This window comes from Bison bison, unplaced genomic scaffold, assembly GCF_000754665.1.
Source record: "Bison bison bison isolate TAMUID 2011002044 unplaced genomic scaffold, Bison_UMD1.0 scf7180017864244, whole genome shotgun sequence".
Lineage (NCBI taxonomy): Eukaryota > Metazoa > Chordata > Mammalia > Artiodactyla > Bovidae > Bison > Bison bison.
The window spans coordinates 2,103,873-2,120,093 of record NW_011494816.1 but is presented as its reverse complement, the minus strand read 5'-3'; the positions used below and the strand labels follow the sequence as shown (position 1 = coordinate 2,120,093).

General features: G+C 55.8%; 1 protein-coding gene across 1 annotated transcript in view; it reads right to left on the bottom strand.

The window, feature by feature from the left end:
• The window catches only part of GLIS1 (GLIS family zinc finger 1), a 261,914-nt gene that overhangs the window by 16,223 nt on the left and 229,470 nt on the right, over nt 1-16,221 (bottom strand). Inside the window, exons 4-5 of the mRNA XM_010847198.1 lie at nt 7,527-7,688; nt 2,512-2,622 (exon numbers count right to left, since the gene is read on the bottom strand). Of these exons, the coding sequence (XP_010845500.1) occupies nt 2,512-2,622; nt 7,527-7,688 (273 nt within the window). The remainder of the gene's footprint in view (nt 1-2,511; nt 2,623-7,526; nt 7,689-16,221) is intronic.

The window sequence follows — 16,221 nt, the reverse complement described above, 5'->3', positions numbered from 1 at the left end:
CCTCGACCCATTCTCTACACAGCCCCCACCGCCACCCTCCATGTCTCTCCTGCCCCCAGCAGTGGCCTCCTTGTCTCAAATTTCCCTCTAACCACCTCGACCCATTCTCTACACAGCCCCCAGCGCCACCTTTCAGGGTGACGTGTCCCATCTCTGCCTGCAACCCCTCGACGGAACCTCCATCCTCAGGACAGCCCTGCCGCCTCCGCAGGGCCATCCTGTCACCCCACCCCCACAGCCTCCCCTCCGTGCCTCGCTGCTCAGCCCGGAGTCAGGCAGGGACTGTGTGAGGCTGGGCCTCAGACAGTTTCAAGTTTCTGTCACTCTCTGGGGCCCCATCTCCACAGGCCCAGTGCTTACTCCTTCTTTAAGACTTAACGACAACACCTCCTGACTTCTGTTCAGAACTTTTACTTTGGGTCAAGTACTGGTCAAAAAACTCTTGACATAGATTTCCTTGTTTAATCCTCATGACAACCCTTAAAAGCAAGTCCTCTATGCCCCATCTGACAGCTGAGGACATGAAGGACAAAGGCACTAAGACACGTGCCCAAGGCCACGGTGCCAGTAGCCACGAGCCTGCACACCACTGCCCCAGCCCCAGCCCCACGTCGCTTCTTCCATGACCCTCCAGCTCCCCCCCGATAGGCCCCAGCCCCATGTCGCTTCTTCCATGACCCTCCAGCTCCCCACCGATAGGCCCCAGCCCCATGTCGCTTCCTCCATGACCCTCCAACCCCCCTCATAGGCCCCAGCCCCACGTCGCTTCTTCCATGACCCTCCAGCTCCCCCCCATAGGCCCCAGCCCTTTTCCGGCTCTCTGACTGCTTTCTGCACACATCTATTGCGGTCTGTGTCATATTGTGTCGACTTATCCCTTCATGTGTATCTGTCTCTCACTGCCAGGTCCCCACTGAAGGTAAGGACCATGGTTTTTATTTTTGCATCCTGAATGCTGGGAACATCAAATGTTTATAAACGAGGCCTGGGCAAATGGATAAGAGAGGAGCTGGTAGGGGGATAAATGTCTTCTGGCAGAAAGTGAGGAAGTACAGACCTCCCTCAACTTATAATGAGGTTATGGCCTCATAATCCCATCAAGGTCTGAAAATATCAAAAATCAAAATTGCATTTAATACACCTAACCTACTGAATTCAACATTCAAAAAATGAAGATCGTAGCATCCGGTCCCATCACTTCATGTCAAATAGATGGGGAAACAATGGAAACAGTGACTAACTTTATTTTCTTGGGCTCCAAAATCACTGAAGATGGTAACTGCAGTCATGAAATTGAAAGATGCTTGTTCCTTGGAAGAAAAGCTATAACTAACCTAGATAGCATATTAAAAAGCAGACGTTACTTTGCCGACAAAGGTCCATCTAGTCAAAGCTATGGTTTTTCCAGTGGTCATGTATGGATGTGAGAGTTGGACCATAAAGAAAGTTGAGTGCCGAAGAATTGGTGCTTTTGAACTGTGGTGTTGGAGAAGACTCTTGAGAGTGCCTTGGACTGCAAGGAGATCCAACCAGTCAATGCTAAAGGAAATCAGTCCTGAATATTCATCGGAAGGGCTGATCCTGAAGCTGAAGCTCCAACACTTTGGCCACCTGATGCAAAGAACTGACTCACTGGAAAAGAGCCTGATTCTGAGAAAAACTGAAGGCAGGAGGAGAAGGGGCTGACAGAGGGTGAGATGCTTGGATGGCATCACTGACTCGATGGACCTGAGGTTGAGCAAGCTCCGGAACTTGGTGATGGACAGGGAGGCCTGGCGTGCTGCAGTCCATGGGGTCGCAAAGAGTTGGACACGACTGAGTGACTGAACTGAACTGAACCTACCTAATACCATAGTTTAGCTTCCCCTACCTTAAATGTGCTCAGAACACTTACACAAGACTACAGCCGGCAAAATCACCTCAGGCAAAGACTGTCCTAAACAACGTGCGGAATAGCTCATGTAACGTACTCCCAGAATAGCTTACTTCCAAATAGCTCACTTCCAGAATACTGTACTGGAAGTGAAAAGCAGAATGGTGGTCTGGGAACAGAATGGCTGTGAGTGTATCAGTTGTTCCCCTTTGTGATCGAGCAGCTGCCTCTGCCCAGCATCACAAGAGAAGATCCTGCCCATCACAGACACCGGAGAAGATCAGACTTCAAAGTGTGGTTTCTACTGAACTTGTGAAAATACCATCGTACCATCGTAAAGTTGACAAATTATGAGCTGGACCATCAGAAGTCAAACCACTGTTAAGTCACGGAGAAGATAAAACTTCAAAGTGTGGTTTCTACTGAACTTGTGAAAACAAACCACTGTAAGTCATGGACCATCTTGACACCTGGGCTGGTGGGAGGCAGACGGACGGTGAGGGACAGTAGCACCCATGGGTGTGGAAGGCTGGATACATGCAAGGAGTGTGACCTTTACCTGTCTTGATGCTGGACAGGAGGCTGGGTGGGGTAGGGGGGTTGTCTGCAGAGATGGGCCTGGAACGGAGCCCTCTTACCTTCTTACGCACCTGCTGCTCTTTGGCTGAATGGGCCTTCACGTGCTTGCGGAGGGAGCTGGGGTCTGTGTAGCGCTTGGAGCAGCCAGGGATCTGGCAGGCGTACGGCTTCTGTAACATCAGAGGGCAGAGGTGGGGTGAGTGGGGGGCCATCCACCGGGCCGTACGTCCTGCTGTGTGGCTCGCATCCTATCCCTCCCGCCAGGAGGAGTCTGCCTCAGGCCTGCCCACGGGTAGGGGGAAGGTGCCTGGCCTGGCAGTGAAGGAGGCCTTTGTGTCTCCACTCTACCCTCATCCTGGGACCTCTGGTAAGTTGCCTCCCCTCTCGGACTCTCACTTTCTCCTCTGCAAGATGATGGGGCCCCCCAAGTTCTAAGACTTCTTCCAGCTCTGACACTGGCTCTGAGAAAAGAACACCCTTTGTGGCTCACAGCTGCAGAGGAGCAGCAAGTGAACAAGGATTAAAGTGAGGGGCAGAGGGGCAGGAGGAAAAGGAAGAACAGGCGTGGGGCACAGCTCGAGGCAATGGGACACAAACGTGGAACCAAGCTGGAGAGCGGCAGGCCCAGGCTCGGAGCCCCTGACGAACCTTGCAATGGGTCCGGGGTCCCCAGACTGGTCCCCAGGCTATGAAGATTGTAGGTCCTCAAACCAATAATCACAGGAGACCAGAGGGTACTGGGTCTCAGGTGTAGCCCCAGGTAGGCTGGGCATTGGTGCCCTTCACGTCCCTTTCCCCTGGAGCCCCATTCATCTTCTAGAACAAGTCAGTGCCCACCACCTCCCCTGGTTCCTATCCAGACCCCTTGTGCTCTCTATGCCTCCAGTCTACCCTCTCATTCACAGCCAGAGGACCTCTCTCACAGGCCTGGCCATGCTCTCACCTTCTAACCCCCCATGGCTCCCTGGTGCCCTCGGATACAGCCCATCTCTGGGTGCTGAAGGCCCTTTGTGACTTTAGCCCTGGTTGAGCCCTCACCCCTCCTCCCACCCCAGCACACCCAGCTCTTGTCACCTCCTCTCCAACCTCTCCTGAGTCTGGTTCCCACTGCCACTTCTCAAGTTTCTACCGGTAGCACTGTCCACCTGCGCTGCGGGGTCTGTCCAGGGGTGAGTTTTCTTCCAGGAAGGGTCCCTTCTGATTCATCCCAGGTCAGGGCTCTGTGGCTGTAACTGAATTCTGAGCTCCCCGTAGAAGCAAACCTCCATGAGACCTTGCTCAGGGACTCCAGCTGCCACTGGGGCTTGAAGTCCCTAAGGCTCCCTTTCTGAACACATCCAGCAGCTCTGATTTCTCAGGGCCCTCTGGCCTCCAACCACTGCAGGGGACACAGTGGTGGGGGACGTTTAGAGATGACGCCTATGTCCCCACCAGCCATGCCGACTGGAACTGCCCCTAAACCTCAAGGTGAGCCAGCCCTGCTGGACAGCATGGGGTTGGGGGCGGGGAGCAGAAACAGACGGCCATACCTTGGTGCTGCCATGGAGAGTTGCCACGTTAAAGAAACAGAGGAGAGCAAAAAGAAAGAGACAGAGCAGTGAGAGGCTGGCCTCGCTGAAAGGCAGGTACGGTAGGGTGGAAGGCAGGCCTCAGACCTGCCCCCCACACAACCACTCAGAGACACAGATACAGACACAGACCCACACACCACAGGGCCCTTCTTTCTTGGGCCCGATTCCCACCCCAACACACACACACACACACACACACACACACACACGCTCTTTCTCTCATGGGCCCTGCCCTGCTCTGCCCCAGGCTCTGTCCCCAGGGGACGCTGATACAAATCCACGCGCTTTTGTCAAAAAGCAAACAAACAGAGCTCCGTGTGTGCAGGCGCCCTCGCCTGGAAAGAGGGCACAAGGCCCATCTCTGTGTTTGTTTTTCCAGGGCCTGACGTGTGTAGAACATTCCTCCAGCCCAGCTCCCCCAGGAGCCCTCAGGAAACCCTGTGGCTGGCTGTCCCAAGCAGCAGCCAAGCCCCAGGCCTGCAGTCACCGCACCAGCTCCAAGGCCTCGTTCACAGCAGGACACTCAGGGCCGTGCTGTGAGCATCCAGCACCTCACAGCGCCCTCCCGACCTGAGCACAAGACAGCCCCTCACATACTAAGCCCCCCCGCCCTCCAGTGTGCAGGCACTGCACTCCACGCTGGCCAGCTGCGATCTCCTTTCAGCCTCACACTCACCCCATGAAAAGCATCCCCACTTTACAGATGAGGAAACTGAGGCTGATGCTTTGCCCAAGATCCTGCAGAAGTGCGGTGCCCACGCCCCTCTGCTAAGGTGCCCCCTCTCTTCTGCAGCCCTGAACAGTCCAGGGAAGTGGGCAAAGGAGAGACTATTGCCCCCCATCTTCCCTGTAAGGAAACCGAGGCCAGGGCAGGACAGTCTGTGGCAGTTAGGACTCGAACTGCACATGGAGTATCTGGGATGTGGCAGGATTTGGTCAGCATTCAGTCAGCAAGTCACAGGTAGGCCAGCGACTCACGTTTGCTGTACAGACCCTGTGTCTGGCCGCCACAGCTGTCGCCTCAGTTGATCCCCCCATCCCTCTCCTGTAAGGTAGGAGTGTTTGAAGCCCAGAGAGGTTGGGTGGCAGTTCTCAGACCTCTGGGACCAGATGGAGGGCTGGGATTAGAACCCAGGCTGGCTCTCTCCAGTCTGTTCCACTGCTTCCCTGCCCATGGAGAGAATCCCACTTTCTCTGGTGCCAGAGCGGACCTGGGGACGTGAGCAGGTCCCCTCTGGAAATAAGGCCCAGCCTGCATGGGGCTGACCCCATGGGCCCTCGGGTGCTGGGAAAGCAACCTCACCATGGGGGGCCACTGCAGTGTCTCCATGGGCCTGGCGCGGGGGCTGGGCTCGACCAGGACCTTCTGGGGAGATGCAGGACTGAGATAACCCTGCGGGCTCATTCTGGGCCTGCCCTGACCCTGCCCTCGGAGCTCTGTTCACACACCAAGCAGGGGCCAGAGGCCTGTTGCTTTGGGGCTGGGGCCAGGAAATGCAGTAAGGAGAGGGGAGGAAGGGGGTAAGTCAGGGTAGGTGACCCCGAGATGCCTGGAGGGAGGCCTGGGGGAGGCAGTGCAGAGCGGCCTGGTGTTGCTGGGGCTGCCATGTGTACCTCTCGGGGCTGGTATAGGTGCCAAGGGCCCCAGGGGCTGGGCATGAGAAGATGATGGAGGCAGAGGGGTTTGTTAGCACCTCTTCACTCCATGTCCCCACCCTCAAGACAGTAAGCCTGAGGTGGGGGTGGTGGGGACAGTGGTCAGGCTCAGGCTGGGGGCAGGGCTCTTCCTTCCTACCTCATCCCCTCCGCTCTTCTCCCCTTCTTCAGCAAGGGGCACTGAACTAGCGGTCAGGCAGACAGGGTTGCATCCCAGCTCCCCGACTTTCCAGCCATGTGACAGTCAATGATTTCATCTCTGAGCCTCAGTTTCTTCGTTTGCAAAAGGGGACAGGCCCCTACCTTGTGGTTTGTCACTTAAACTGGGGGAGGGTATGTGTGGTCTCAGAGGACGGGAAGATGTGTAGACCATTCTGCCCAGGGCCTGGCCGGGTCCCAGAACATGACTCCCCTGCTATTGTCTGCTATCCACCTCCCCCATCTTTTGGGGATCTTGGTTTTCCCAGCTATAAACCCCGCAGAGGGCCTCCAGCTCTGACTTCTGTTGTCACGTGGCCTCCGACTTACCCTGGAGTGGTCAATCGCCCATCTGGGCCTCTGTTTCCTCATCTGTATGTCCGGGTTACTTGACGCTGGGCTGCACGACCACTCAGGTCTCCCAGGCCCCCACTGGCAGAGTTCCCCAAACATTCGCACAAAAAGCAGAGATACAGGCCAGTGGTCCAGATGTGGAGTCTGGCTATGGACCCATCCTCTGCTGCACTGAGGGGCTGGGGGTCTCCCAGGCTGGTGCATCCCCTCACATAGGTGCTGTGAGACTGCGGGGAGGCCCCAGTCAACTCTGCCACCTTCTGGCTGAGTAGGGAACTGCCCGGAGCCCCACTTTCCTCATCTGTCAAATGGGCTCGTGACCCACTGACCGGCAGAGATGGTGGGAGATGATGTTGTAGAAGTGCTCTGTTAACTGCTGAGGTCTGTATGCACAGCACAGAATGCTTGGACCGGTGCTGTGATAGAGCCACAGGTTCTCTATCACACTGGCACAAACAGGAAAGGAGGTGGACACACGGGCATCTGGGGCCCAGGTCACTGATCCAGGGGCCTGGAGTCTTGGGCCCTGCTTACCTCAACGGCTTACCCACCGTGCCCGGGAGATACGCAAGGCCCTGGAGAGCCTCTGGCCTGTCTCCATGCCAGGGGTCAGGGTGGGGGTGGGCGAGGAAGAGCAGGGAGGATTGGCTCTGGGAGTGACTGACAGGCCCGGGGAGAAGAGGCAGGATGCGAGCTGCACCCCCACCCCCTTGCCCCGTGCCCTGGCTCAATGGAGCCCACACTACTGCTTGGGCTGGTGGTTCTCAACCAGGTGAGAGTTTAATTCCTCCTCCCCAGGATTTTTGCCAACACTGAACGACATTTTTGGTTGTCACAACTGGGAAGTAGGAAATCGCTCCTATCTAATGGATCAAGGCTTCCCTGGTGGCTCAGTGGTAAAGAATCCACCTGCAATGCAAGAGACATGGAAGAAGCCACAGGTTCGATCCCTGGGTGGAGAAGAGCCCCTGGAGAAGGAAATGGTAACCCACTTGGGTATTCTTGCCTGAGAAATCCCATGGACAGAGGAGTCTGGCAGGCTGCAGTTCATAGAGTTGCAAAAGAGTTCATAGGGACGCAACTTAGCAACTAAAACAATAGAGGCCAGGAATGTGGCTAAACACTCTATAATGATGGTGCTTCCCTCTCCCTGCAAAGAACTGTCCTGCCCAAAATGTCAACAAGGCTGAAGGCAGGGTTTCTGCCTGGAGGTGGCTGCTACCCTGCCTTAGACAAATATGGGCGGGGTGCTTGTCCTCCACCCTCCACCCTCGGCCTCTACCCCCGGGGCCTACCGTGTCGAGGTGGGTGCGCTGGTGCTTGGCGCGGTCACTGGAGTTGCTGAAGGCCTTCTGACAGCCTGGGTGCTGGCACAGGTATGGCTTCTCGCCCGTGTGGCTCCGCAGGTGGATCTTGAGGTTCTCCAGGCGTGAGAAGGCCTTGCTGCAGCCCTCGAACTGCAGGAGAGGCCGGTGAGGGGCGCTCTGCAGGCCCCGGAGGGCCCACCGCCCAGCCCGAAAATGGGCCCCAGCATCTGCTCCCCTGCCAACCCCTCGGCCCTGCCCGAGGCCTCCTGGTGCCCCAGTTCAGCTCCCCATGAAGTGCCCAGGACCTAGACTCTTATCTGGGAAGGTCTGGTGGATCCAGAAAAAAATCCATCCCTGATTTAGAAATGGCCACTAGGACTTGAGAAAAACTGGTCTTTCTGTCTCTGGACGGGTCTGCCCTTCAATGGCGTCTAAAAGTGACATGCCACTCTAATGGTAGCGCAGCCCTGAATGGACAGGGGGCAGGCACATGTCCAGTGCAGACAGCCCTAGATTTGGAACCCAAGGCCTGGATTTTAGTCAGTTCCTCTCTCAGTGAGGCTCTGAGCAGTGCCCTTGATATGCCTGTGCCTTATTTCCTTGCCTACAAACTTAAAGCTGTGTAGCCACCATCCAGGGCTGATACGAAGGCCCCAAGGGGTGGGACACTTGACTGTCAAAGGGCTTTGCCCTCCTGGAACACGGCATCATGCTGATTGCTGTCAGAACAATGACCACACTTGTAAACTCAGAGTCTTTGACTTATCATTTGGCTGTTTATCTGTTCAATGCCCCCAAGTATGCACCAGGCCCCACGCCAGGCAGTGAGCATGCAGTGGGTACAGCACAGACATGTGATGTCCCTGGTGGGGGTGAGGGTGGACAGAGAGGAACACAGACAGTGTCGATTCCGGCAGCTTCTGTCCAGCTCCCATCTCTCCCCCCAGAGTCCTCTAACTTCAAACTCCTTCCTCCCTACACAGCTACCCCAGGAGGCTCTGATGTATGAAAGAGATCCTGCTGCTCTTGCCTAAATGCGGGTCTGGCATTCAAACACCCAGCCCTCCACACTTCCGGCCCCTCTCGACTCCCCACCCAAGGCTCATAGCAGCAGGGGTCTGCCAGGTAATGCCAAGTCTTCATTTCTGTATGACACTCAGCAAGGAATGTCCTATCTCTCTCGTCACAGTCTGTCCAACCCCTGTCAGCCTGCAAGATCCTTCGCCCACAGACCCGAGGCGCATTCCCTGGTCCCCGTGTGACTGGCTGCCCTTTCCTGCTTCTCCTCACTGTCCACCTTCCATTCCCAAGGCACTTGCCACGGGCAGGAGGAGGAGGTACCCTGGCCTGCCTCTGCTCCCTCTGTCCAGGAGTGATGATAGAGGTTTAACCACACGACAGTCAAAAAGTGAGCGGCCCCAACATCCCCACCTCAGAGACGGAGGCTTCCTAGGGTGGTCCCCGCGTTGGGACAGGACACAGGCCACGTCTGGTGCCAAAGCCCAGGTGGCTCCTCTGTGCTCGCTGTCTTCCCAGGGGCAGGGGGCAGGGGGAGGCGATTCTTAAGAAGAAATCAGAGGAGGCCGGGCTCCCTCTCTTGAGCCACTGGTTCCATCGTCTAGGCCAGGACAGACGACGTGAGACAAGGACTCAGAGACAACAGTGGTCTGGGGCGGGCACTCCCGGCGCCTGTCCCTTAAAGGCCCGGCCGCAACTGCGGGCCACGCTCTGCTTGGGGCTGGCCCAAGGCAAGGCGCCCACAGCTGGGTTTTCGAAGCTGTTCCACTTCCTATTTCCAGATGTTATGCCTTTTCCATGCATCTAAACCAGAAGGAAATCCTGTTTGGGGAGTAAATAGGCCACAAGCCACGCCCCCACCCCCTGCAAGGCCTGGGCCAGGTTCACGCATAGTGAGGCCGAGCAGCTGAAGGGCAGGCTGCTTCTCGGCAGAGCCGGTCCCTTTGTTCCTCTCCGGCCCTTGCCGGGAGGGTGGACGTCTGAGGTTTACTGGGGGCAGTAAACTCTTCACATGCTGTGTGCTGTTCCTGACTTTGGGAGGGTCTGCCTGACTCTGGAGACCCGTACATCATCTCCCCACTGGGGCCTGTATGCCCGTCTGGCCAGTTGTCCGTCTCAGCACAGCTACCCCCACCCCCACGTCTTTGTTGGGGCTGCTCCCCTCCTGCGACACCTGCCCTTCCAACTCGCTGACAATTTAATTCAGACATTTTTCAGAATCTTCAGCTTGGGGTTCTAGGTCAGATACCTCTCCCATCTTCATACACCCCATGTGTTAGGCTGTAGCCGCACGGGAGTGATCAGACCCCAAATGGGTCGGGAACTTGAATGCCCCCAGGCCTGCTGGAGCTGTTCCCTGGGAATGGAACGCCTTTCCTTTCTTCACTCACTCAGACATCTACTCGTGGTGCCCCAGCTCTGCCTCCGTGGAGAAGCTGTCCTCAACCTCCCGCTCCTGCTCGGTCACACCCTGAGCTGTGCTGAGGTTTCCACTGGGCATCCCTTATCTTCTCTCCAGACCTCCAGGCTGAGGGTTTGGGAGTTCCTCGTGGGCAGGGCTGGCATTTCACTCGTGGGGCAAAGGGTGGGTTAGAAACATGATCTAGTGGTGTTAAGAATAGGGTTCTGGGGCCTACGGGTGCATGTACCTCCCTCGTGCTCATCCAGGTATCCCACATCTGTGTATGTGCGCTGTGCCCATGTTGGCCTGGCTCGTTCTGCCCGCCCCCATCCCACTGGAACTCCTCAGAACTGAGTCCCAGACTGGGGTATATAACAAGCATCTGGCCGAGGCACCACGATGGGGGTCCCATCCCTCAAGGTAGGATCAGAGGTAGCAGCAGGTGCAGCAGCAGCGGCCTGGGCAGGACAGGTGTGGGACAAGGATGCAGGTACCCCTGGCAGAGCAACGCCCCCATCAGGGCCAGCATCCCAGGTATGAGGGTATATGGGCTCTGCTCGCAGTTGCCTGCCGAGGTCCCTGCAGCCTGACCCTTTAACAACCCCAGAGATGGGCTAACAGAGGCAGAGAGAAGAGGAGGGGAATGCACGTGGGTTCAGCACCTGGGTGTTCACTCTGCTAGGCCTGGCACTGTCCCCAGCGTGATCTCAGATCCTCTCCACAGCCCTTGGGGTAAGTATTCCTCTCCCACTGTCAGGAGCTGAGGCTCTGGGGAAACCAGCAGAGCAGTTCCAGACATGAACCCTGATGTGGGACAACCAGGGCTTCTTTCTTGACTGCTCCAAGAGTGCCTTCAGTTCTCTGAGTCTCAGTTTCCTCATTGATAAAACTGGGTGAGTTCTACCAGCCTCGGAGGCTGTGAGGACCGCATAATAAGTGCTTATCTTGGTACCGGGTTCTTGCTCAATATCATCATGGTGGCCATCATTTGGGATCACAGAGCAGGTAAGTAGTGGAGCGGCATTCTGCCCAGGGTGGCAGTTCCTGGGCTTGCTGCCCCTCTGCCCAGTTGGAAGGGTGTGTGTGTGTGAGTGTGTGTGATGTCCCACTGGGCATGGTGGGCTCCCAAGTCTCCCCAGTGTCCTATTTCCAATTCTTATGCCTTAACCCCTCACTTTCCTCCCACAGCCTGATTTCCAGATTTAACTTTCTCAACACACCCTGTGGTCTCCAGCCCTTGGCTTGGGCATTTAAGGGGCGTCAGCCTGGGCCTGGGGCCTGGAGCAGGTTGGGGACCAGGGAACTGTCTGGAGGAGCAGGTGCCCCAGCACCTCCTGTGATAAGGAGTAATCCTAGGGCTGTCCGGGCTCCACCTCCAAGCCCCCATCGTACCGTGGGGAGCCAGGAGCCAGCAGGACTCAGAGGTGGAAGGGCCTGGTTTGGAATCCTAGAGCTGGGGCATCTGAGTTTCTCATGAGGCCCTCTCTGCTGCCTTATGGCTGGCAGCTTCACCAGAGAGCCCCCAAGGCCCCTCCGACTCTAATGCTTTATGAGTCTCTTTCTGAATTGTAAATCTAACCAGGTCACCCCTGCTCAGGACCCTCCGTGGCTCGCTGTGCCTCCTGACATCCAGTCAGCCCCCTTAGACTGGCATTTGAGGCCCTCCACTGTGGGTGTGTCAGAGCCTGGAAAGCAGGTGGCTCTATGGTCCTAGCAAATCAATGTCCTCTCTGTGGCTCAGTTTCTTTCTCTGCAAAATGGGGATGTGAGGAGTCCACTCACAAAGTAGCTGTGGCGGTGGGGCATCGTGCATACGTGCGTGTCACACAGGACACAAATGTTTTCACTATTATCGTGGTGGTGGTAGTTGCTCCTGACTTGCCCTCAGGGGGACACCTGTGTAGGTCAGGTTCTGCTGACTCCAGCAGTAAAGAACCCTTGGTTGATGTGTTTGTCATTGACTGGTGTGGCCCTAAAATTCTTTTGACGCCAAGCCCATGGAGTACCCTTTGTGTAACCTCCAAAGGGAGTGAGGCAGCCTTTTGTGGGGGAATGGCTTGAAGGGGCCCCATGCATTGACTGACTGTGTGGGGGCTTGGAGGGCAGCAGGGAGAGGTATCCCATCACTGTGGTGTTGTGGGGGTACAGATGCTGCAAGAATGGAAAAATGAGTCTTACTGGAGCACAGATGGAGCCAATGGGCACATCCCAGGCTTTGGGTCTCAGTTTCCCTGAAGAGGATGGCCTGAGGTGATGTTATGGTGACCCAAGGGTATAATGATGTTTCCATGGGGTGTGCACTCCAGGGGGAACACTCTTGGGGTGGGGCCTTCCTGACATCCCTCCCCTAACACCCTAATGCAAAGACTTAAGCCTATAGGGGTGTCTGAGTGCCCCTTGCCCACAGTTACACCCTGCATGGCTCTCCCGTGTCTCAGCAAGTACAAATGCTCGCCTCAGCATTCTGGCTGGTGTGACCTGGCCCCTACTGACAGCTTGGTGATATCTGCCCCTCCATGCCTGCATCACTGCATTTCAGCATCAAACATCAAAGTGGCCTGGGTGCAAATCCACACTTCCCAACTGGATGACCTTGGGCAAGTTCATTTCACATGCTAGAGCTCAGATTCCTCATCCATAAATAGGGCATAACTTGGGCACACCTGGGCACATGGCGGGTGGGTGCTCTCTGTGAACCACAGGGCACATGCCGTATCCTGTGGCCATGGCCCTGATGCCAACCATGGGCACCCAGAGAATTACCTGAGCACCTCTTATTTAGAATGAGCTTGAAATAACCAAACATAACAGATTTAGCTGGCTGGAAGCAAAGGCTCATATGCCATGGGCAACAGAGAGGATGGCTACTGTGGGTAAAGGGGTATACAGAGGGGACAGAAGGAAAAGAAGAGACATCAAACAGTCTAGAAAAATGTAAGAATGAGTATTAAGTTTTTCTATTTACTTAGAATGCATAAACATTAAAATATCTACTAAGATGAAACTGGGGTGAATTCAGAGTTATATAAGAGACTGGATGATGCCCTCTCAGGCACCTGTCAGGAGCCAGGAGCTGGATGTGCTTTGTGTGACATTTCATTTAATCATGACAATGCACTCTTCTGGTGAGGTTCCTTCCCGGCCCTACTCTGCAGATGCGGAAACTGAGGCTCAGAAAAGTGACGTCACTGGCTGGAAGTGATGTCACACAGCTGGTAAGTGGCGGACCTGGACTGGCTCCCAGGTCTGGCGGATGTGCTGGTCTGCCTGTACGTGTCCCTGACTGCTCTGGTCACTGCCTCAGGGACCCTCCATAAAGCTCCAAAATCAGGCTGATTCTCAGGAACTATGACCATCATTTCCCACTGGGCTCACATCCGGGGTTCCTTTCCCAGGCAAGACCAGGCCCAGCCCTGGATGCACAGTTGATGCTGGGAGATGGGGCTGCCCTCCTTCCTCCCAGCGCCTCCGAGAGGAAAAGCCACCACACACAAAGGAAAGCTGAGGTGACACAGCAGAGAAGAGCAAGCCCATCTGAGGCATAGAGCCTTGAAAGGCCCAGTTCCCACATGTGGGGCGTGTTACAAAAGCAGATTCAAATAACAGGGAAAATACCCTAGGAACCGTGAAGCCCTAGACCATCTGGAGTTTTATAGTAACAGGCAGAGGAAAATCAGAACCTAATTGAAAAAAGTCCACTGCAATCCATTACTGCTGCATGAAGCTCCCAGAGCCCAGAGCGGAAGATGAAAGACCAAGCGGAGCCGTCCCAAGAGCTGGGGAGGCGGCACCAGCTTCCCTTCCAGGCTGAGCCCAGGGACCCTTCAAGCTCTGGCCAGGGGTCGGGGAGGACGTGGGTCCGACATCAGAATCTGCGGGGCTGGGCTCACCCCCTTCTGCGGGCTACCCTCTCTGAGCCTTTCCTGCGTCTGTGAAAGGGCTGAGCAAGGTCATTCAGGGCAGCTCCAGGACAGAGCCAGCTGATGCTGGGCACGCCTGTTCTCTCCCTCTAGGCTCTGGGGGAGGATCAAGGGCTTCATCTCACATGTGAGGTGTGGGACACTGTTCCACAAGCCAAAGGCTGTGAAGTTGCACAGGCAGAAGTCTGTACTGGGGCCCCCACCACTGACCACCACGAGCTTGGGCAACACATGTCCCATCTCTGCCCTCACTTTTATCCTCTCTAAAATGGGGCCACGGCAAACGGCTGCTAGAAGTAAATAAAAGGACATGCTTAGCACAGGAATGAGGACACAGTAGGTCCCGAGGATTGTCAAGTGTCCTCCCTGCAGTTGCCTTGGCCCAGGAGGAGGGAGGCCTCTTTCTCAGGCTCTGGCTGAGGATCTGGACACAAAGGGTAAGGAGGTTTGGGGGAACAGGGCACCCGGGCGGGGCAGAGGAGAAAATGCCTCCAGTTTTGGCCTCTGCCAGTGACTTGCTTCTAAACAAACACATTTCTGGTTTAAGGGTAAAATATATTGGGTTACAGCAGTCTGGCAGGCCATCCGGGGATCAACTTCCCATTTTGGTACAAACTTTTAACCTACTTTCAACAATGACTTGGATGGGAGAGCTGCACAGTGCCAGACCCTTCTCCAAGACATCAAATAATTCTGCATTTGGCCAGCTTGAAAGGCCAGCCAGCCGGGAGCTGGGATCCACTGCTCACCCCACATCCCGGGAGTTACTGTCCTCTGAACCCCGTGGGTTTTCCACAAGGTCTTCTCAGAGCCTCATGTTTCACAGGTCCTCAGGGATAGGTGGAAGCAAGAAGTGGAGGGACAGAGGTGCAGAGTCCTGGGAGGTGAGGCCAGAGGGTACTGGCCTGAACTGTGTCCTGTGAGAGCTGTGAGGGTCTGGTCCATCCTCGGGCACACAGTCCCTCTGAGTGAATGAATGAATGGGCAGATGGGAGCAGGAGGGAGACTCTGACAGTAACAGCAGCTATCACACATACTAGGTACCAGGCTGGGCCAAATTCTCCCTTCACATATCTCCTTAGTCCCTTTAGGCCAGCACAACAAGTCCCGTTGTTACAGAGACAAAAATGGAGGCCCAGGGAGTTGATGTGAGAGAGACCCTGCATTAATGAGGGATGCGGCCTGGGTTTGCCTCTGGGGCTCCTCTGTCCTGGGTAGCCAGGACTAAGGGGCACCATGTGATCTGAGGAGAGAATTTCTCAGCTCGAGGCCTTCACAATCATCCAGAGAGGCTGGCAGATCAAGGGAAGGGTGGAAGCAGACAAAACAGAGGGAGACTGGGCTAGAAGGCCACAGGTCTCCTTCCCAGAGGAGACTTCCCAAGCCAGGGTAGTGGGGCTAGAGGCTCCCATCTCTTCCTCACCAGGTCTGCACTGGAGGCTCTGGGCTGGGCCCTTCTCCCACAGAAAGCCCCTGTCTGGGCAAGAAATGGGCTTCTGTTCCCAGCCAGAGAGGGCCCGGGGGCTAGGCCACCTTTCCAGGGTGTGTGGAGTCCCCCAGAGTAGAAGCTACATGGGGAGGTTGAGTCTGCTCACCAAGTAGACAGGTGGAATCCAGGGGGCTCCCTGTGCTGAGCGGTGGCACACGGCTTGAGGTGTGGAAAGAGGCTCAGCTGGGGGCCAGGACCAGCAGAAGACAGATTGCACAGAAAGGCTGACACGTACACACACACACACACACACACACAGAGCAAGTCACCAGCCACAGACCCGGAAATGCAGACACACATACACACGTACACACTCTGACAGCTCTCCTGTTAACCAGGCCACATGTCAAAGACATAGAACCCTAGGACACCAACATATAGCACTCACACACACACATACACACACACACCATGATTCATGCAACACACACACACACCCACACATATACCCAAGGACACCCAAGCCCCAGACCCCACCACAGGCACAAATGTACAAACTCCCCAGACTCTAGATACACTGACACACAGCCCCACGTGCAGCACAGGCAGAAACTGGCTCACATATCAGATGCAGATGGCCTCATGGTGGTCTGTTTATGCACAGGGAGAGATACCCAGAAACAATATCCAGCAAAGACTTCCTTCAAGAGGCCAGTGGATAAAGACATGTCCTCACACCAACATCTCGACACCTAACACAGCCAGACCCACGGGCAGCCATGCTCCCACCTGCTTCTCCTTGGTTCCAGGCCACCCAGGAGATGGGGCGGGGGCAGGGGAGGGAAGATGCGGCTGAGCCCCCTGTATCTCCTGACGTTCCCATGGCTGCTGCATTGGCTTTGCCTTTGGGGGGGG